The following is a 20,052-nucleotide window of genomic DNA, read 5'->3' as shown; positions in this document are numbered from 1 at the left end:
ATTTCATTTTGATGCAAATGCATTGTGACCGCTGGGCCATGTAATGTTGACCGTCTTCACCTTCTCACAGCGTCGGAGAACGGACAAGCGGGTCACGTGTCTTCTCCACAGAAGCACAGAGGGGTTCCGTCATGACACAACCGCCCAAGACGCCAAGGACGGAAGCTGCTCAGGTGGTCACGTCCAAGATTTGGACTTTGGATTCGACCACGTCCAGCAGCCCGGGCTTAGACTGCAGCTCAACGTGACACATCTCACCCGGCCTCTAGGGGGATAAAGTGGTGTATTCTCGTCTCTCTTTTACTATTCTCTTTTTTGAACTTGCATAGCGACCGACTCTCCGCTCCGAATCGTCCCTTTTGTACGCCTTCCCTCCCGCGTCTCGTCGGCATCCTCGCTATCCTCGCCGCCTCGTCCGCCCGAAGGTCGACTCCATCACCAACTAGATCCGATGCATCCGCCACAGGTATCGGCAGTCTTGCTGCCTCTCCTGCTGGCACCTCTGTCCAGCATGGCCATGCTGCACTGCGAAAATATCCTTATTCATGGTTATAAATTCAACTTGGAGAAGCTCAAGGGCCCGCATTCTGTCGTCACCTCCAAGTACGACTCGGTGACACACACGCATCATAATACAACCTATACATTGGATGTGTGCCAGCCATTGAAGAAGAGTGGCACGAGTAAATCCACGGAGGAGTGCCCTAACGGCACCAGAGGTACGCCGTGGCTCCCTGTTGGAACCGACCCGAGTATGTGATTGCTGACAAAACCCTTGTGCAGTGTGTGCTATTTCGCGATTTATTCAAGGCGATGTGGACAAGGTCGAAACGGTCACTGCCATCGCCGGCAGTCTGGAGAACGTGGGCGGATCCCAGTTTGAGTACGAGGCGACGAGGTTAAATGGCAGCGACTCAAACAGCGATTCCAAGAAGCAGGGCTTGCGGCTGGTGCTCAAGGGCGGCAAGCATCCCCTCAGTGGGCCTGTCAAGGATCGCCGCGAGCAGAAGGCTGTTGTCGAGTTTCTTTGCGACCCGGACAAGGAGGGCAACGAGGGGGAGTGGGAGTCGGAGGACAAGTACTCCAAGCTTCGCCGCCGTGAGGATAAGAAAGAGGACGATAAGGACGGCAAGGATGGCAAGGACGGTGACGGTGACAAAGATGAGTCTTTTGGGGAGCACCAGCTGAAAAACGACAAGGCTGCGCTGCTCTGGGAGAGCTACGGACCGGAAAAGGACGCCGATGTCCTGCGACTTACCTGGCATACCAAGTATGCATGCGAGAAGCGAGATGGAGACAATGACAATAAAAATGGTGACGGTGGGGACAGCAGCGCTTCTTGGGGCTTCTTCACCTGGCTTGTCATAGTGTGAGTGGTTACCAACACTGGTTTTTGCGTTTTCCATGTGCAATCTGCTAACGGTATATATAGTGCCTTCTTGGGCATCGCAGCATATCTCATCTTCGGCTCCTGGCTCAACTACAACCGCTACGGTGCTCGGGGATGGGATTTACTCCCTCATGGTGACACCATCCGCGACATCCCGTATCTGCTGAAGGATTGGACGAGACGCGTGCTGAACACTGTCCAAGGCACAGGAAGTCGCGGAGGGTACAGCGCCGTCTAGGAGGGTTCGTTGGACACTTTAGAGAGGGTGTAACAAATGAGATAAACAAGCGAGTCTGCAGCAGCGCTCGAGTCGAGAGGGATGTCCTGTGACTGGGCCGCGTTTTTTCTTTCTTCTCCTTTTTTGAGGCGCATTGGAAGAATTGGTTTGCGCTATTGTACAGATAATGCAACGGGAATGAAGATGCCGGTCTCGCGTGAGATGTTTGCAGACGGCTGTGACGGGCGGGCTTGTCGACGGTAGAATTGATGAAGCACGGGAAGCATCACTTTTGTATACAATGAAGCTCGTAAATGGACCTGGCTAGGTGGTAAAAATATGAATTACAGTATGATTATCATGGCCTGTAAACACAAGAGCATCAAGCAGCTCACTCAGACATATTGCAATAGTAAAATTGGGTGGTTAAGAAAATGGAACCAAGGCACAGTGATGGGCTGACAGCCTCACCCGTTGCAGAAGTGCATTTGCTAGCGCTTGAGGGTCATGCAAGTCTCCAAGCTGCCATGTTACAACTCTAAAGTCGTATCTTGTCGCATCCGGCCCAGTCATGCCGAGTCACTCGACACAGCGGCAGCGGCACAGCGAGACCGGAGACGCGTTATCGATAAGCGAGCTATGAAATGTCAACGCCCTTCCATGGACAGTCTGATAACCCCCCTCCAGCGGCCACCCCAATCCAAACGTCTGCCGCCGTTTGCAATTGCTCAAATCCCGACCGTTTGTCATCTGACAGATTGTAAGGGAGGCCAGAAAAACAACAACAACCATGGCCATGAGGCTTCCAGTTCGGCAACTCGCCCTGACGACGAGGACATGGGCCGCCTCCGCCTCCCCGAGCACGCGGCGCTTTACGTCGACGGCGTCGAACCTCTCCGACGCCGCGAAGAAGACTATCAACGTGAGTCTACATAGGTCCCTACAGGCCGATTGCCCTTGTTCCACGGACGCTGACTGACGGGGGGGTTTTTTGTCGCAGAGGGACGCAGAGCTTCCCAATCCCGACCCGGGCGCCGACTCGCCCTCGGCCGCGCTCGTCAGCGAACACGCGCCGTACATGGTGGCCACGTATGCGCGGCCGCCGCCCGTGTTCGTCCAGGGCGAGGGCTCGTGGCTGTGGGACGTTGAGAACAGGAAGTATCTCGACTTCACGGCTGGCATAGCCGTCACGTCGCTGGGCCACAGCGACGCCGAGTTTACCCGGCTTCTGACGCAGCAGGTTGGTTCCCCCCTTTCCTTGTTGGTGCACCCCGGTGTGAAGCCGTGTGTAAAATTGGCAATCCTTCTTGATTAACTTTTTTCTTTCTTTCTGGGTTCGCAGGCCAAGACGCTTATCCACGCCTCAAACTTGTACTACAATCCGTGGACGGGCGCGCTGTCCAAGCTCCTTGTGGAGAAGACGCTGTCGTCGGGGGGCATGCACAACGCCTCGAGGGTGTTTGTGTGCAACTCGGGCAGCGAGGCCAACGAGGCGGCCATCAAGTTTGCCCGCAAGACGGGCAAGGTTGTCGACCCGTCGGGCGGCAAGGTCGAGGTCGTGTCGTTTGGAAACGCCTTTCACGGGCGCACAATGGGCGCGCTGTCGGCGACGCACAACCCCAAGTACCAGAAGCCGTTTGCGCCCATGGTCCCGGGCTTCGTGCAGGGCGTGTACAACGACGTCGCCGGCATCAAGGACCTGGTTACGGAGAGGACCTGCGGCGTCATTGTTGAGCCGATCCAGGGCGAGGGCGGCGTCATGGCCGCCTCGGAAGAGTTCCTCGTTGCGCTGGCCAAGAGGTGTCGCGAGGTGGGTGCAGTGCTCATCTACGACGAGATTCAGTGCGGGATGGGGAGGACGGGCAGTCTCTGGGCGCACGGGAGCCTGCCCAGGGATGCGCACCCGGATATTATTACGACCGCCAAGGCCCTGGGCAACGGGTTCCCGATCGGTGCGGTTGTGGTCAACGACTTTGTGAGCGACAAGATCAAGGTTGGCGACCATGGGACTACGTTTGGCGGGAACCCCTTGGCGTGTCGGCTGGCGCATTACCTCGTCGAGAGGCTTTCTGATCCCGCACTACAGCGGGGGGTTATTGAAAAGTCGAAGCTGTTCAAGGATGGGTTTGCCAAGTTGAAGGAACGGTTTCCGGAGCTGGTTACGGAAGTTAGGGGTCGCGGACTGATACTGGGCCTGCAGCTGACGGAGGATCCTAGTGCTATTGTCAAGGCGGCGAGGGAGAGGGGTTTGTTGGTGATTACGGCGGGAACGAATACTTTGCGTTTTGTGCCAAGCTTGGTGGTGACGGATGAGGAGATTGCGCAGGGCTTACAGATTCTGGAGGATGCAATTGCTGCGACGAGGTAGGATTGTGCCTCACAGATAGGTTGACGTCTTGTCGTGTGGAAAAGACGTATAGCGGCATATATCCCTCTGAATGTGCGCAGGTCCAATTGATGTATTCAACCCACTTTTTTTATGATACTTAAAGATACTTTATTATTAAGTATAATAAACTGGTATATTTTTATATACTTATATATTTTTAAAATCTTAGTTACTTATTATTAGCTAGAACCCTGGCCCGTTACAAAAATTGGACCTGCGCACATTCAGAGGGATAGCGGTATATATACAATTGCATTCTGACTGGCGCGTCTTATTACGGGTCCCGTTGGCTAATGACTCTGGATAAGGGTACTCGTGAACAATCACCGTGTTTAAAGTCACCTGAATGTATAAACTGGCTTTGCATTTTATAAATGTGCTAATGATATACTGTGGCATTTCCTCAAGGCAGTGGTGACTTTTCCGAGGAGTGAGTCTAAGTATTGCTCCGATGGCATGGCAAGCCAAATTAATCCTTTTCAGCATATGAAAAGTATTGCTAATTAACAAGCCGCATGAGTCTTGCCAGTCTTGCCCTGAAGGGAATGATCATCATCCTGCAAATTGTGAGCCACGATTCATATGAAAGCAGACGAATGACGAGACATACTTTGAAATGTTGAGGCTTGTGAATAGATTCTTGAGCTCGTCCAGAGGACGTCAAATGCGTCTTGATGTACTCCTCCTGTCGCTTGACCGTCTCGCGATCCATTTCCTCCAACATGCCGAGGCAGATCTTGATATCGTGAATCAGGACATCGCATCTGCTACGGGAAAAGTCTTCACGAACAACAACACGCAGCATCTTCATCTTGTTAGTGTTGGGCGCCATGGTGTATGCGGGGACAACCCATCCTCGGGATCGGAGTTGACGAGCCAGGGTAAATTCGTCGTAATGGCGGTCTTGGTGACCACCTTCATTGGGTCCTGGAAATCGAAAAGCAACAAGGGGTAGACCCTCTCCGGCACGTTTAGACATGATGATGAACCCGAGCTTCTGGAGAGAGTCACTAAGATAGTCGGCTGTGCGGGTCAGGTTGCTCATGATAAGGCGGTAGCCTTGCTTACCAAGACGTATAAGCTGGTAATACTGTCCGATGACTTGGGATGCTCCCTTGGAGAAATTTAGAGTAAAAGATGACTGCTGGGCTCCGAGGTAGTCGATGTTGAAGACGAGGTCTTGGGGAAGATATTCGGCAGCTCGCCAAATGGCCCAACCAACACCAGGGTAGACCAGACCATACTGCTGATGCGTTAGAGAGCTACAAGGGAAAAGCCTTGAATGGTTGAGAAACATAGTATCAGCATACCTTATGGCCGGAGACGTTAATAGAGACAACCTTCTCGCATCTAAAGTCCCACTCCAGGTCAGGCACGACAAATGGAGCGACAAAGCCACCGCTGGCAGCATCCACGTGGATAGGAACATCAATGTTCTTCTCAATCAACAGGTCGTTCACCGCCTTGACATCTTCATAGTCACCAGTGTAAGTCGTACCCAAAATGAGAACACAGCCAATGGTGTTTTCATCACACTTGGCCACCATTTCCTCAGGATCAATGACAAAGCGTGTTGGAGTGCAGTTGATAAACTTCTCCTCAATCTCAAAATAGCGGGTAGCTTTCTCCCAGCACACCTGGACCGCGGATGACATGATGAGGTTAGGGCGTTCAGTGCTTTTGCCTTCAGCATGGCGGCGAATCTTCCAGCGACGCTTCATCGCCAACACAGCCAGCATAATAGCCTCGCTACTACCCACGCTGCTGGTCCCGATCGCATTGCCACTGGGTGCATGGAACAAATCGCCTATCATGTTGACGCATCGGCTTTGAATGTCAGCTGACTGGGGGTATTCCTCGTAGTCGATGAAGTTCTTGGAGAGGGAGTGAGCCATCAACTTCTCAGCCTCGTCTTCCTATTCGCCAGTCAGTATATGTCGTTTGCCAGGAGTTGAGGTCACCAACCATGTAAGTAGTGACAAAAGACGCCAGACTGCTCATGTTAGAATAATGCTGACGTGCTATGCAGACTGATAAATGCAGACATACTTGAGCTTGGGATTGTTATCCAAACTGAGATCGTCCTTGATCATTCTATAAGCAATCTCGCGGGGCATCGCACGCTCTGGCATGGTGAATCTGGGCAACTCCTGCTCCGCGAAGCGCGAACCATATACGCTCGTAGTAAGGCTATCTTCCTCAGACGACAGCTTCAAAGTACTACGGGCTTTTTGAGTCAGGTGGGCAACTGCGTCATTGGCAATGCTCGCAGCGCTGCCGCTGTCGTCCTTGTTGATGGCACTGAGATGAACCATGATGACGTGGGGCAGACCAATGCGGGTGATGGACAAAGACACCAAAGGCGGATTTGAACGGGACTGAAGCGGTCTCGCGAAGCTGAAAAAGATGTTAGATAGAGAAGACAGAGAAGATCGAGAGACCAGAAAAGGATTTTCAACACAACGAGAAGAGGGGAGCGTGGGACATGTTAATAGCTCCGGCCATATGCTGAACCTTAACAACTAAGAGCTTAATCACTCGACGTCAGCAACACACAGCCTGAATGTGTGCTTCAGCGCAACCTCTCTTGCAGCTCGTGGCCAGGTCTAGCTTGAGCCCCTCCAGGTTCGAAACAATAAAACTGACCAATATAATTACTTTGTTCAGCACGACCGGCAGTGGCGGGGCTGCGTCCATAATCCCTCTTTGTCCTGGTTCGATAGCCCCTGGTGACTAGGCCAGGGGTCACGATGGATTTCGCTGCATCCCACCACCAAACTGTGTTGTCGGATCTGACGGCTCACGTCGGGGCACCGAAATATGGGCCTGGAACGAGGGGCAATAACGCGCGCATCAAGACAATAGTAGTACCCAAAGCCGCAATACTACTTCACCAACATAGCTTCAACACTCGCTTCCCCTCCCCACTGAAGCCGCGCCAGATCACAGCCGTGCTTGCCGAGCGCCACCACCAGGGTCTATGGGACGACGGAGTAGTACCGACTAGCTCTTGGATACCGGGCACCTGGTTCCTACCCCGTACCATGAGTTGTGAGGGCTTCATGAAGACGAGGCGATGTGAAACATGGCCGCAGTCGGCAGAATGACCCGAGTTTGCGCTTTGTCCTGGGATTCGGATGTTTGGACGGCGACTGTGCTCAACTCAATCCACCCAGCAGTCCGTCCTTATGCCAGCTTTTTGTCGTGGCACTTGAGAAGTTGAGGGCTGATTCGACGAGACACTGTGCTACTGGCCGGAACCAATGCATAGGAGGTTAATGGGTGTGAGAACCAAGGATGGCATGGCCTAGAAGCTTACATGTCATTTCCGTGAGACACATTTTCGCCAAGACAATCAAAAGTGCAGAGAGTATTCATGCTTTGTTGGCATTTAGGCACCAGCCTGGCTCAAGTGAGGTCTCTGATGGGGTAGAAAAGAAGGGAGGATGTAAGCGGGGTTCGACGGTCCAGAAAACCTGGAAGTCGTCGCCAGTCGTCTGCCATGCAATTGGGCAAGAGCGACACGGTATCCCTTTGAATGTGCGCAGGTCTAATTAATATATTTAACTGACTTTTTTTATAATACTTAAAGATACTTAAAGATACTTAAAGATACTTAAAAATACTTAAAAATACTTAAAAATACTTAAAAATACTTAAAAATACTTAAAAATACTTAAAAATACTTAAAAATACTTTTTATTAATAATAATAATTAATATATTTTTATATACTTAAGTATCTTTAAAAATTAAAAATTATAAGTATATATATCTTTTAAATAAGTAATTATTATTAGCTAAAACCCTGGTCTGTTACAAAAATTAGACCTGCGCACATTCGAAGGGATACTCTTGTAGCTGACCACCTCGCAACCTGGCAACTTTGACTGTGTACTAGGGTGCCTAGTACTAAGTACTTAGTACCAAGAGCTTTGTCACTTGTTATCCTAAGGTCGATTATCTAGTACATTTCCCACGAATTGCTTCCAGACACCATCTTCTATCAACACCCGCACGGTCACTCGAGCATTCTGACATGTACGAGAACTAATTGTCCTCCCCTGTCCCCGTCAGCCCACCTGCCAACCCCTCCATTCTTCTATCCAACAGGTCATCTGTACTGCCTAACTTGATGAGACTCTTATTCTTACTCAATATCCTCTTCTTATGTTTCTGCGCATCGCCATTTCCCTTGTCATTTGATACCATTTCAACCTTCTCTGCCCCAGAAGCATTTGAGCCCCGTCCCCTATTTAGCTTGGTCATGCTAATCTCCAATGGCTTATCCTCGTCACCACTAGACTCTGCCAAGTGATGTTGATGATGTTGTCGTTGCTGACTGTGGTATGCCATCCGTTCTGTGCGCGGGGAGAGATGAGTAGGGTGTTGGTTCTTGGTGCGGAGATGCTCTGCTTCGAGGAAGAGCTGTTCGAACCAGAGAACGCACCGATCAAAGTGTTTCCATGCAGGAGGATAAATTCCAGGGAATTGCATGAATCCATGAGAGACTCCGGGGATGAGAGCTACTTCAGCTGCTTCAGTGTCGTCAAAGGGCCGGTTTTGTTCCCTTGCTACGGCCTCTTTGGCGCGACGGAGACGGCCTGCGAAGATGACGGTGTCATCGACGAGAGGATCGCGTTCGCCCGTCATGAAGTATGTTTTGGGGAACCTGGCGAGAAGGTTTTCAGGCGCGAGGACCGGGCTTAAGAGATAATCCTGCGAGAAGTCGGGTCGATTATGGGGTCCGATGTAGAGGATAATCATGGCTCGCATCATTTCCGGAGTGAGGACTCGGTCGTTAAAGTAGGAAATCATGGAGGATGTTGCGAGACGAGTTTGCATCGGCTGCGAGTGGTGAGACATGTTGTCCACCTTTTTGGGTCCGTTCCTCTCCGTATTTGAGGTAAAAGACTGCGGCCCAGTGTGGGAGAATTGAGGTTGGCAATCGTGAGGACTTCTGGGCGGGATAGAAGTTGATTCGGGAGGAGTGATTTCGTCTTCGTCATCGGAGTGATGTGGTGTTCCCACCAGTTGGTTGTATTGCATGCTTTTGCGTCGGGCAATAGTTCTATTTGTCTTGCGCATCTTACGGTCTCTAATCAACGACATTTGCTCATCTGTCATCCAGTTTCCGATATTCATGTCCAGGGCTGGATAGAAACACACCAAACCGTCAGGAGCGGGCAGTGCTCCTCGGCCAGCAAATCGCCGGAACTCACCATCACTCGTCTCGGTAATCATCAAGGTTGCGGAAACAGCAAGGTTGGCTCCAGCACTATCGCCCGTGATAATAATTCGAGGCGTCTCGCGACCTGACAGGCCGATGCAACGCCCTTTTGTATTGATGATGGCGGCATACACGTCAAATATCTCATTGACGGCATAGGGATAGGGAAATTCTGGGGCCTTTTTATAGTCCAGACTAAGAATAGGCAGCCCAGACTTTGATGCCCAAGCAAGGAGCTTGTCATCGTTGCATCGAGGGTCCATGGCAACAAAGCCTCCGCCAGGAACATCCAGCACAAGTCTGTTGTGAAGCAGCAAGTCCGCTAGTGGCCCGTCGAAATACAACCATCCCAGGATGGGCTCCTTGTAATCACTATTCGATGGCCGGGGAATTCGAATTTGCCTTGGAGGCCATCTTGTGAATCGGGGTCGCATTAGGCGTTGTAGTACACTCAAATAAGGTGTCGTGCCTTTGTTCCACGCAACGCGAAGGTGCTCGACCGTGATCATACCTCGGACTTTGCGGACCTTTTCATCCGCTCGTTCTGCGGCTACTAGGTAAAATAGAGAGAACAGGATGCTCGCCAGGTCTCTCAGCCATTTGACTTTGATCTTCATTGCCGTCCAAAACCCAGCGTCCAGAGCGGTTAGGACCCAAGTGGCGCGGAAGTAAGTCGTGTCGTACATGTTGGCCATGGGCTCAGGGCTGGCCAGGCCAACAAGGGCGCTGAAGTTTCGAGCAGCATAGAGATAGATGATTGTCAGGGCAGATATTTGCCACGCTGTAAGGCGCTTGGTGAAGAATTTAGAAAGTGACTGGGCCCCGGGCGGTCCATGTTTGTGTCCTCTAGGATGACGTTAGTCTCGAACGCTGTATGCACGATGGGCTGTCGGTATCGCATATACCTATACAAATAAAAGGACCATAGAGATAACACGGCCAGGACCTGAAGTCGCCTTGACTTTGACGACGGCCGCCCTAAGACGTGGTCTATCATGCTGATTGTTTGTAGAGGTGATTGTTTAGGGAAGGGTCTTTGCCGTCGCAGGATCTGACATGTGAAAGTCGAATATTGGTAGTATCAGCCAGCAGCGACCCAGCTCATTGTGTTAGACAAACCGCTACCGCAATGTAACTGTTCAATTGGTACAATGGAGAAATGCAACAGACGAAGGCGTAAATGCGAGAGAGGGAAACAAATATGTCGGTGGCGTCGTGCGTTCAGACCCGAGAGTCGAGACAATGGGTCAAAGGGTGTCTGAAAATAGAACAGGAGTAACCGTACTCTGGCGACTTCTGGGGATGCATCAAACATATCTTACTCGGTGGGAGAATAGACAGTTTGGACAGCCCCCAGGCAGAGACAGAAGTTGTCCATGTAATGTAGGAAAAGTCGGTGGCAGGTCATTCTATGGTTATTTTGCATGCTTAGTCTGGCCCGTGAAGGGGCTCGTGACACCAGTCTTTTTGGACGGATGCAGACTGGACGAGTGCGAAGAAAGGCGCAGTGGTGGGCTGCTGACGTCTGTCCAGGACTGGCATGTGAAAGCTGCGTTGGTGCCGGTCTGACTCTGAGCTGGCACTAGGATGTCGCCGCAAGTTCGTGGGGAAGGTACAAGGGAGACTTGGCCAATCAAGTCAATTGTAATGAGTGGTCAGTCCTCCTCCTCAATTTGAGCGTCAACTGGTGTCAAAACATGGGCTCAGTGCTGCGACATATTAGCTTTGTCGCAACCCGAGATTTCCTGAGCCAGATGCTGCATCACAGATTAACGTACAATGCACGTAGGCGATCTTTCTTTGCAAGGAACTACGGAGTACACCGTAGCAATACTTATTGTATGTACTCCAGTACAGAGGGTGCAGATCTGGGGTCCCCCGTGCCCCTCCATTCCTACATTCCAACATGGCACGCTGCAGCCCCTCCCCCATGCGGAGACAGCCACATGCTGCAAAGCGCCAGGCAGATTGAGGCAGTCAGAGTGGCAGGATAACAACACCGGCCATAATGAAATGCTTCGTGCACGATTGATTACAGCGATTTTTAACCGTCTTTTATTTTTTCTGGTCTCCTCTTCTTTCTTGACGTAGATCGCTCAGAGTTGGCTGCGAGAAGCACAGCATAGACCAAGCTGCGGCTGGTGACACGCTCAGGTGTAGCATATCCACACCTGATCTGGCAGCATGTAACTACCTACCGAGGGTATTCTAAAAATGCAGCTGGGTTTTGGAAAAGAGAGAAAAAAAATTTGTAGAAAAAGCTACTCATCTGGCGTCAAAACACACCGTCAATTAAACTATTTTACCAAGCTATGAATCCCGAGTTCGTGTCCAAAAACGAAAGACACGGCATAGTATCGGCCATAAAGGCAACTTCTTCAATATGCATGTAAGCCTTGGAAGCTAGATGTGGGTGGCGGCGGTTCGTCCGTTTCCGATCCGATCAACCGGCCAATTTGGGGACAAGACAGGACGCACATGTAGGAGTACACTGAACTCAGGCCTACTTAGACAAATCGTCACGTCTCCTCACTTCTGCCCTCCACTGTCTTCCAACCATCAATTCCTCTCCTTTTCATTCCCGTCCCATCTTTCCCAAAGGTGCGCGGTTTGCATTCCCAATGCCTTACTCCTCCGTCAGCAGCTAACGACTGCACCCGCCCAATACGCTCTGCCCAAGTCGATTGTTTGAGCATGTCTACAGCGCAGGGAGGGGGACACGATCCCCAGGCGATACAGGCGATGCTGGCGCCCGCTCTGACAGTCCATACCCCCGAACAAGCTGCGGCGGAATCCAGCTCGCGAGCAACTGTGCGCGAAACCACCAGACCGACGAGCGTCGATTTATCCCGAGAGGGCGCTTCAGAATCAAGCGACGAGGGAGATCGAGGAGTTCGCATGAGCCCCGCTGCGGCAAGACGCTTTGCTCGTCGCAACTTGAGGCGGACCGCCGCCACGCCAGATCTTGTCACCAGTCTGGTCAGACCACCATCCCCAGAAGCCTTTTATATTGCTCAAGATGCCCATGGCCATCCTCGACAGCGAGCAATATCGCGTCCGGCTGCCATGTTATCACAACCATATGGGCGACGACATTCAAATGCTGGGCCCGACCGCAGGACTGGCCCTCTGTTGCCCCCTCACCCGTCCTCTCTCGACATACCCAACAAGTATGGTGGCAACTGCATTTTCGACATGCACACGCTGACCTATGTCTCTGACCCCGATCCGAATCTGCTGTGTCCCATATGTCACGACCCGCTCGTCGATCCCGTCACCACACCGTGTGACCACACATTCTGCTACAGGTGTTTGCGACGCAGTATCGCGTCAAGCCCTTCAGGAACAGCCTGCCCGATCGATCGCGAGCTCTTGCTATGGGTGGACTGTTTCAGTGCAGCTAGACTTGTTCGCACACAGCTCAATTGCTTGATGGTTAGATGCCCCAACCAGGGGCGAGGCTGTGAAAGTGAACTGCGGCGTGAAAACGTTGAAAAGCACGCGACAACCGAATGCCGCTTCCGGGAATTTACATGCCCTGATACTGCGTGTGATAAGAAGCTACGGGACAAGCCCAAGGATGATAAATGCCATCACAGGGAAGTAGGCTGCGCCTTATGCCAAGATCAGGTAGAAGAAGCGGACAAAGAGATGCATCTGCTTTCGTGCTCGCAGGCCAAGACGAGATGTCAATCCTGCTGGCAGCTGGTTTGCCGGTCACAGATGAAATCACATCACGATTTGGAGTGCGACGGGGTAGAAGTTGGCTGTCCCTACAAAGACCTGGGGTGTCCGGTCAGGACAATACGGGGAGAGGTTGGGGCGCACTCGTTCACATGCGCTTTCCACCCAGACACGCCATCGGGAATTGTCATTCGTAACCAACGGGAAATTATTCAGTCGTACGGCGACCTGGGAAGCCAGCTTCGAGACATGCAACTTCGCCAAGACGAAACCGCCAAGCGTATTGACGACATGTTGGCGAATCGACGGATAAACGGCGAGGGGGGAAGCCGCAACGACGCCGTGTACAGCGACAACAGAACCATGCAGGACCTAGATGCTGGTTTTGAAGAAGTCCATCAAAACCTGACCCACCTCGAGGCAAGGCAGAGTATGTGGACACTGAACCAGGTTATGCCCATACGCGAGGAGGTGACAGAGCTACGAAACAACATCAATATGATACGCATGCATGTGAACTGGCTGCTGAATCGGAGTCGCGAAGAGGGCCGCATCAGAGCCGCGAATAACACGGGGCCAACAGCGGGGATTCGCCGCGACAGCTCTAGCGATGCACCACCTATTCTGTCAGAGAGACGGAGGTCGTCGAGTGCTGATATGGATGTGCCTCGCTTGTGATGTGTGGTGGAATTGTGACTACACTGATGGAGAGCTGTATAATGATGTAATGGATGCCCGGCGCAAGATTCTGGCAGCTTGGGGAGCACAAGACGGAATGTGATGTACGAGTATGAAAACATGCACAAGAGTGATACTTGACGCGACAATGGGAACGAGGCTAGACACACGAGTCGATACATATATACATAGCAGGGCTAAAACAATACTATGATGGTAAATAGGTGTTGATTGTGCGGTGAAATATCAGGAATCGGTGCTGGATGCTGAGCGACATGGCAGGGAGCACGTCTTTTGCCTTGGATCAAAATGGCCGTCATGAGGTCCGCGTAAATAAAGTTAGAGTCTATGCAAGGTAGACACGAACAAAGAAGAGAATGGATTTCATCAACAATTAGCAGTGGCCGAGTTGACAGGAATGAAAGCGTCAATGTTGGTCAAACTCCGAGCGGACTTTGGCTGTCCGCGAGGGGGAGGCTCATCTGGCGCGGAGTTTTTACGTTAGGACAAGTTCTGTTACGTCCACTAATACTTAGTTAACAATCTTTCGGTCCCTTTTCTCTATCTTCATCTCTCTTGTTAGGGTCGACAAAATTCATCCTGGGACCCGTCCGGTGTTGATATCTAGAGGAGGTTTTACACGACTTCCGCTGGATGTTGTTGGCATCAACTGGCGGTTCAGCCAAAGTTCAACGTTGGCACGTACGGCGCTATAGACAGTGGACGCAGCGGGTCTAGTGGCGAGCACTGGTCATGGAAGCAACCCTGAAGCGCCCTGGAACCACAAACCAGACACTGATTGACTACATATGTACTGAAGTCACCCAGCCCAGGCTGCTCTTTAGCACCACGCGCGACATTTGGGCTCCCTGGCCGTCAACTGGGTGCTCATGTGTCCCCGTTATTGACCAGACTTGGCTCTTCACCAACATCAAGCATCACACCGAATAACGGCCGATTTTTGTTTGCTAAATCATATTGGCCACGGACGGACCTACAAGACGAGGCTGAAGCTTCCTCAACGCAGCATTCCACTGAATATTCAAAACCCTGCACATTCGGCATTGACAAGTTGACAGCGGACAACCCGTCAGCCAGGGTGGGGCTCTTTCGGATTTCATAATCGTGGTGCTCCATCGACGTCAGCCTTGCCGTCTGCTTCCAGATCCCCAGTCCTCGAGTTGCTTGCAACTTGCAATTCTCTTACCCACACCTGATCTTCCCTTCTTCACACACGGAGAGCATTGGACGTCGGCCATCATGGATCCCAACGACCGACCCCCTCCCAGCGGGCCTGACGATGCCCCGGACAGAGACCACGCAAGTCTTCACCTACCTACATGCTTGCGATGTCGGTGCTTGGAGATGCCGAATCACCGACCTAGCTTGACGGTTTACATGGCATTGTAGCTAACCGTGCATGTAGATGCGGGCACGTCGTATTGCCATGCTGGGCAATATAGCACGTAAGCCCAGCGAAGACAAGACCGACAGCTCTTCGAACCAACCCGCATCATCGTCGACATCCACGCCGAAACCGCAGACCTCGGAAGCCGCCTCTACCCCCAAACCAAAGATCAACGTGACCCCGGCCGCGACAACACAGTCGAACCCGAATCCTTTTGCACAACTCGGTGTACAGAACAGCAAGATAGCAGGAGATGAATCCGCCGCCACAGGTAGTTCCCGTCCTGCCTGCAAACGGCCAGCGCCTGATGTTGACGACACCGATTCAGCACCGCCCGCCCAGAAACCAACTCCACAGCTAGTACAGCAGCAGCAGCAGCAGCAAAAGTCGGAGACAGATGAGGACTCTGCCCATCGGGTGCTGTCACAAGTCTTCCGCGTTTCTGTTGATCCGCACCATATGGCAACCCCCCAGGGCCAGCGTCTGATCTTTCTACCGAACTTGAACCAAGAGCTGAACGATTCTGGCGACTCCCTGAAGCTATCCATTGGTAACCTGGACCAGGCCATAATAGAGGCCTGCAGCAGCTGGACACTAACTAAACCCCTTCTAGAGTATCTCCTGCCGTGTTGGAAACGAGCTGTCAGGGCGTCCAGCACTGCGAAGAATGTTTCGGCCCCGAGACAAGAAATTCTGGACGAGGCCAAGCGGCTTTGTATGAGCAACTGTCTATTCGCGTTGACTATGCCGGCTCTTTATGGGTTCGTTCACGATGACATACAGAAAGTGGCTCGTATGTATTGTGCTTTAGACTGACAATGTGTAGTCGTGACCCGAACCCTCAGCATGATACGCTCGTGCCTTACTTGCTAAAGGGCATTCAAGACGATGGTGGTCTTTGTTTTGACTTTATTAGAGAAGCTATCAAACGATTTGACGAAGATGAAGCGTTCCCTACCCTGTTCAATGATGCCATGATCAAAATTAGCAGCCAACTGTCCACCCTGTCTTTGGGGGACGAGTATAAACCTCACGTCCAGGTTGGTTGTTTCGCCGTCCAGCAAATAGGAGACGCCTCGGCTAACCGATCCCTTTTTATCTAGGCCCTTCTCACATACACGCGATTCCCAGTGCTTATTGCCAACCTCGCCCAACACCCTTCCTTCAACATGGCACAGTCTGCTCCTGGCATTGAACGACATACCATTCTCGGCCCTTTCTTTCGTATTTCCCCCCTCCAACCCGAGGCAATCAAAAGTTACTTTCCCGGAGCTCGATCTCTCGATAGAGTTAGAATTGCGAACGCCCAAGAATCATTACGAATTGTTCTGAGAGCACATCAAGATGATCTGTTTGTAATTGCAAACGCTTTTATTCGTGCCGGCCCGGACACGAGAAGCAGGACGCTCAACTGGTTCGCATACATCGTGAATATGAATCACAAGAGAAGAGCTATGCAGGTTGACCCTAAGGAAGTTGCCTCGGACGGTTTCATGCTCAATGTGACCACCATCATGGACCGATTTTGCGAACCTTTCATGGATAATGACTTTAGTAAGGTGGATAAGATCGATGTGCGCTACTTCAGGAGACAGCCTCGAGTCGACATTAAAGATGAGACTAAATTGAACGCGGACCAAGCCACAGCGGATGAGTATTATTCCAAGAAGGTCGAAGGGGACTCAAACTTCATCTCGGAAGCCTTTTTCCTGACCCTCGCCGCCCACCATTATGGAAGTGAGGCATTGAATTCACAGCTGAAGAACCTTGATCGTGAAATCAAGTACCTGGACAAACATATCAAGGCCATGGAGGCTGAACGTCCTAAACTCGCCAATTCACCCCATCAGCTTCGATTATTCGAAGAAACTTTGAAACGACACACAAATGTTTTGGAGAAGACGATTGCCCTGAAGCATGCCATTGAGGGCGCCTTGCTCGATGAGCGAATGCAAAGCACGTCACTTCGCTTTATGCGATACGTTGCTGTATGGTTATTGCGACTCGTCACTGGCTCAGATTATAAACCAGGACGAGAGACTCAAATGATCAGGTACGTCGAGTGAGGCAGTTCAACTTTTCAGCATGCATCTCACATGACATTAGGCTACCGCTGTCTTCTGACAACGCAGAGGCATTTGCTTGTTTGCCGGAATATACCCTACAAAACATTGTAGACAATTTCAAGTTTATTTTCAGGTTGGCTTCATCAATTTGCCCGGATATCCCAGGCTGTATACTGATATACTTGCACAGATTCCTTCCCAAAATCATTCCCAGTGCTGTTGGCGACGAAATGATTGCTCTGTGCATCACTTTTCTTCGGTCATCTGAGTTCATCAAGAACCCATATCTTAAATCCTCGTTGGTCTCACTACTATATTCCGGAACGTGGCCGTTTATGCACTTGAAGAAGGGAGTCTTTGGCGATCAGCTTATAGCGCTGCCTTTTGCCAATGAATACCTCTTGAATGCCCTGATGAAGTTCTATATAGAATGCGAATCCACCGGCGCCAACACTGCTTTTTATGACAAGTTCAACATCCGATATGAAATCTTCCAGGTAATTAAATGTGTCTGGAGCAATGATGTCTACAAGCAGCAGTTGACACGGGAAAGCAAGTAAGTCAATCAATCAAAGGCAGCACAAATGTGTGAGTTGGACCACACTAACAACCATCCAGGACCAACCGTGACTTTTTTGTTCAGTTTGTGAACATGTTGCTCAATGACGCTACGTATGTCTTGGATGAGGCTTTCACAAAGTTTCCCAAGATCAGAAGCCTAGAGCGAGAGCTGGAAGACACTTCTCTTTCAGCCGAAGATCGGCAGAAGAAGGAGGAAGAATTGCAAACACTTGGTAGTCAAGCTACCTCGTACATGCAGCTGGCCAACGAAACGCTAGAGATGATGAAGTTGTTTACCAAGGCCCTGAGCGAGTCGTTCATCATGCCCGAAATCGTTTCCCGCCTGGCAAGCATGTTAAACTACAACTTGGAGACACTGGCTGGCAAAAGGGCTGCGGCAGAGCTATCCGTTTCGAACAAGGACAAGTATCATTTCCGCCCTATCCAACTTATTTCCGACTTTGTCGACATTTATCTGCACCTGGGCTACTCGCCGGTATTCGTGGACGCTGTCGCCGCGGACGGTCGATCCTACAAGCCCGAGGTCCTCGACCGTGTGACTCGCATTTTGTCGTCTAAAAACGCAAAGGATCCCGCTGATCTAGCACAATGGGAAAAGGTAAAGGCCAAGTTTGAAGTGGCAAAACACGAATTGGACCAGGCTGAACTCGACCTGGGCGATATCCCAGCCGAGTTTGAGGATCCCATCATGGGTGACTTGATGAAGGACCCGGTGCTCCTGCCCAGTCGACATATTGTCGACAGATCAACCATTGTGCAGCATCTATTGAGCGATGCCAAGGATCCGTTTACACGGCAGCCCATGACGATTGACGATGCTATTCCACAGACGGAGTTGAAGGAGAGAATTGGCAAATGGAGAGAGGAGAGGGTGAAGATTGCCAAGGAGCAGGCTGTTGGTTTAAGGGGCGAGCAAATGGATACCACGGAGGGTTAGGGGATTTGTTTTAGAATTTTAGACGATAGTTCTTGTTGACACGGGGGTTATGATTCACGCCATCATTTGATTGTCCTGGTCAACGTGGCCATCTGATGTTGCTCATGCCGTGGAACAAGGACCCTTTTGGTGGGCCGTGTTCCTCGAATGAATGCCTCCGAGTGTTTGTTTCAGAACCCATACGAAGGAGGTGTTTGATATGCATTACACAAAATGTAGTACTCGCGTGCGTGCATGGCCCGGCCTGCCGTTAGCCAAAGCTCACGGGGACAACACCCACTTAAGTAGATATATGCACATATCTTGTGGAAAGAGACGCAGGGCATCCGCGCCTGTTACACCTCCTGATGGCTGCTTGTCTACGTGCTCTTGTTTTGCGGGATGAGCCGGGCAAAGACGGGGCTGCCTGTGGTTTTATGAATCCATGGCATGGCATGGCTGGATCCCTTCTACTATACATATGTATGTCCGGCTGCCACGGCTTATGCTGCATGTGGTGCCGGTAGATTCTGCCTTTGCGCAGCTTTGATCAATCTAGATATTTTATTGTGATGGGACGGGCTCGTTGTCAAGTACTTTTGAATTCGGTTTGACACGTCTCATTTCCTGAGTGGGCTTGATTTTAGCCTGGACACGACATCCAGAGACGAGGACATGGCTTTCCGCTCTGATTTTTTCTTTTTCTCGTTGGTTTTAGCTTTGGGCAATAGAATGACGGATCTACAGCGTCTTCTCCGTGTTGGGGATTGTAACAGTGGTCAGATCGGATTGCGATGTCCGGATGCCCTTGATCCAGCGCGCGTCCATGTACGGGTGACTCTTTACCCATATCTGGTTGTTTGTTCTCTGAATTACCATTGGACAATGTCTACTCGGCCATCACAAATCGGGCTTCATCCAGCGCAGTGCCGCTTTCCCCAGATGAGCTGGCTCGGTTTGCAACCGAATGCTTCGAGTGAACAAAGTCTGAAAATACATCAGCTACAGTTGCGAATACCAAAAGCACTCGGATGAACTAATCATACGTCATGCCCGAAGCCCTGGTTGTGTTCTTATTGTACGGGCTTCTCCGCATGGTGTCCACGTCGGTCCCCATGGCTGTAACGGCTGCTGTCAGATTCCCGAACCCGCGAGACCATCAAGCATCAACGGCCTGCGGACCACTTGCAAGCAGCCGCCTCGACACCTGAGTCGTGTCAGAGTTTCACGCTTTCAGTCCTCGGGTCCAGAATATTCAAACCATTGACCAGCAGACTGTCAGTCAGGGTTACCTCGGTTGGCGTGGACGGCCGACTTGGTGTCAGAGGCCAAGCGCCTACAACCGTCATCAAGCTTCCCGTCCGCTTTGCCCACATTCGCAGTAGTAGAGGAGGCGGGCTGGCCGCCATGCAAGCCATGACAAGCCATCTTGTCATCGCTACGCTGTTTCCCGCCACCTGGCCTGTCAGCGTAGCCGATGGAGGCCGGATGTT

The 20,052-nt window shown here is 51.3% G+C and overlaps 6 protein-coding genes across 6 annotated transcripts; 4 read left to right on the top strand and 2 right to left on the bottom strand.

Moving 5' to 3' along the window:
* Nucleotides 1-511: 511 nt before the first annotated feature.
* Nucleotides 512-1,628, top strand: MAA_01720 (Autophagy-related protein 27; the record flags this gene model as incomplete). Its single annotated transcript, XM_007819718.1, has 3 exons — nucleotides 512-719; nucleotides 784-1,369; nucleotides 1,433-1,628. The coding sequence occupies 3 exons, from the start codon at nucleotides 512-514 to the stop codon at nucleotides 1,626-1,628; spliced, it is 990 nt and encodes a 329-aa protein (XP_007817909.1).
* Nucleotides 1,629-2,397: 769 nt separating this feature from the next.
* Nucleotides 2,398-3,975, top strand: MAA_01721 (acetylornithine aminotransferase-like protein; the record flags this gene model as incomplete). Its single annotated transcript, XM_007819719.1, has 3 exons — nucleotides 2,398-2,529; nucleotides 2,608-2,847; nucleotides 2,950-3,975. The coding sequence occupies 3 exons, from the start codon at nucleotides 2,398-2,400 to the stop codon at nucleotides 3,973-3,975; spliced, it is 1,398 nt and encodes a 465-aa protein (XP_007817910.1).
* A 524-nt stretch (nucleotides 3,976-4,499) lies between these two features.
* MAA_01722 (glutamate decarboxylase) lies at nucleotides 4,500-6,311 on the bottom strand (the record flags this gene model as incomplete). Its single annotated transcript, XM_007819720.1, has 5 exons — nucleotides 4,500-4,553; nucleotides 4,607-5,239; nucleotides 5,307-5,912; nucleotides 5,962-5,989; nucleotides 6,046-6,311. 5 exons carry the CDS (start codon nucleotides 6,309-6,311, stop codon nucleotides 4,500-4,502), a joined length of 1,587 nt encoding a protein of 528 aa, XP_007817911.1.
* A 1,734-nt stretch (nucleotides 6,312-8,045) lies between these two features.
* Nucleotides 8,046-9,911, bottom strand: MAA_01723 (Alpha/beta hydrolase fold-3; the record flags this gene model as incomplete). Its single annotated transcript, XM_007819721.1, has 1 exon — nucleotides 8,046-9,911. One exon carries the CDS (start codon nucleotides 9,909-9,911, stop codon nucleotides 8,046-8,048), a length of 1,866 nt encoding a protein of 621 aa, XP_007817912.1.
* Nucleotides 9,912-11,919: 2,008 nt separating this feature from the next.
* Nucleotides 11,920-13,587, top strand: MAA_01724 (Zinc finger, TRAF-type; the record flags this gene model as incomplete). The annotated part of the gene is made up of 1 exon (XM_007819722.1): nucleotides 11,920-13,587. One exon carries the CDS (start codon nucleotides 11,920-11,922, stop codon nucleotides 13,585-13,587), a length of 1,668 nt encoding a protein of 555 aa, XP_007817913.1.
* A 1,447-nt stretch (nucleotides 13,588-15,034) lies between these two features.
* Nucleotides 15,035-18,580, top strand: MAA_01725 (ubiquitin conjugation factor E4; the record flags this gene model as incomplete). The annotated part of the gene is made up of 7 exons (XM_007819723.2): nucleotides 15,035-15,545; nucleotides 15,609-15,756; nucleotides 15,822-16,035; nucleotides 16,099-17,048; nucleotides 17,102-17,194; nucleotides 17,252-17,617; nucleotides 17,680-18,580. The coding sequence occupies 7 exons, from the start codon at nucleotides 15,035-15,037 to the stop codon at nucleotides 18,578-18,580; spliced, it is 3,183 nt and encodes a 1,060-aa protein (XP_007817914.2).
* Between the last annotated feature and the right edge of the window lie 1,472 nt (nucleotides 18,581-20,052).

This window comes from Metarhizium robertsii, assembly GCF_000187425.2.
Source record: "Metarhizium robertsii ARSEF 23 chromosome Unknown MAA_Scf_1, whole genome shotgun sequence".
In the NCBI taxonomy this organism is placed as follows: domain Eukaryota; kingdom Fungi; phylum Ascomycota; class Sordariomycetes; order Hypocreales; family Clavicipitaceae; genus Metarhizium; species Metarhizium robertsii.
Note: the sequence above shows the minus strand (reverse complement) of the source record. Positions and strands in the feature narration are given on the sequence as shown.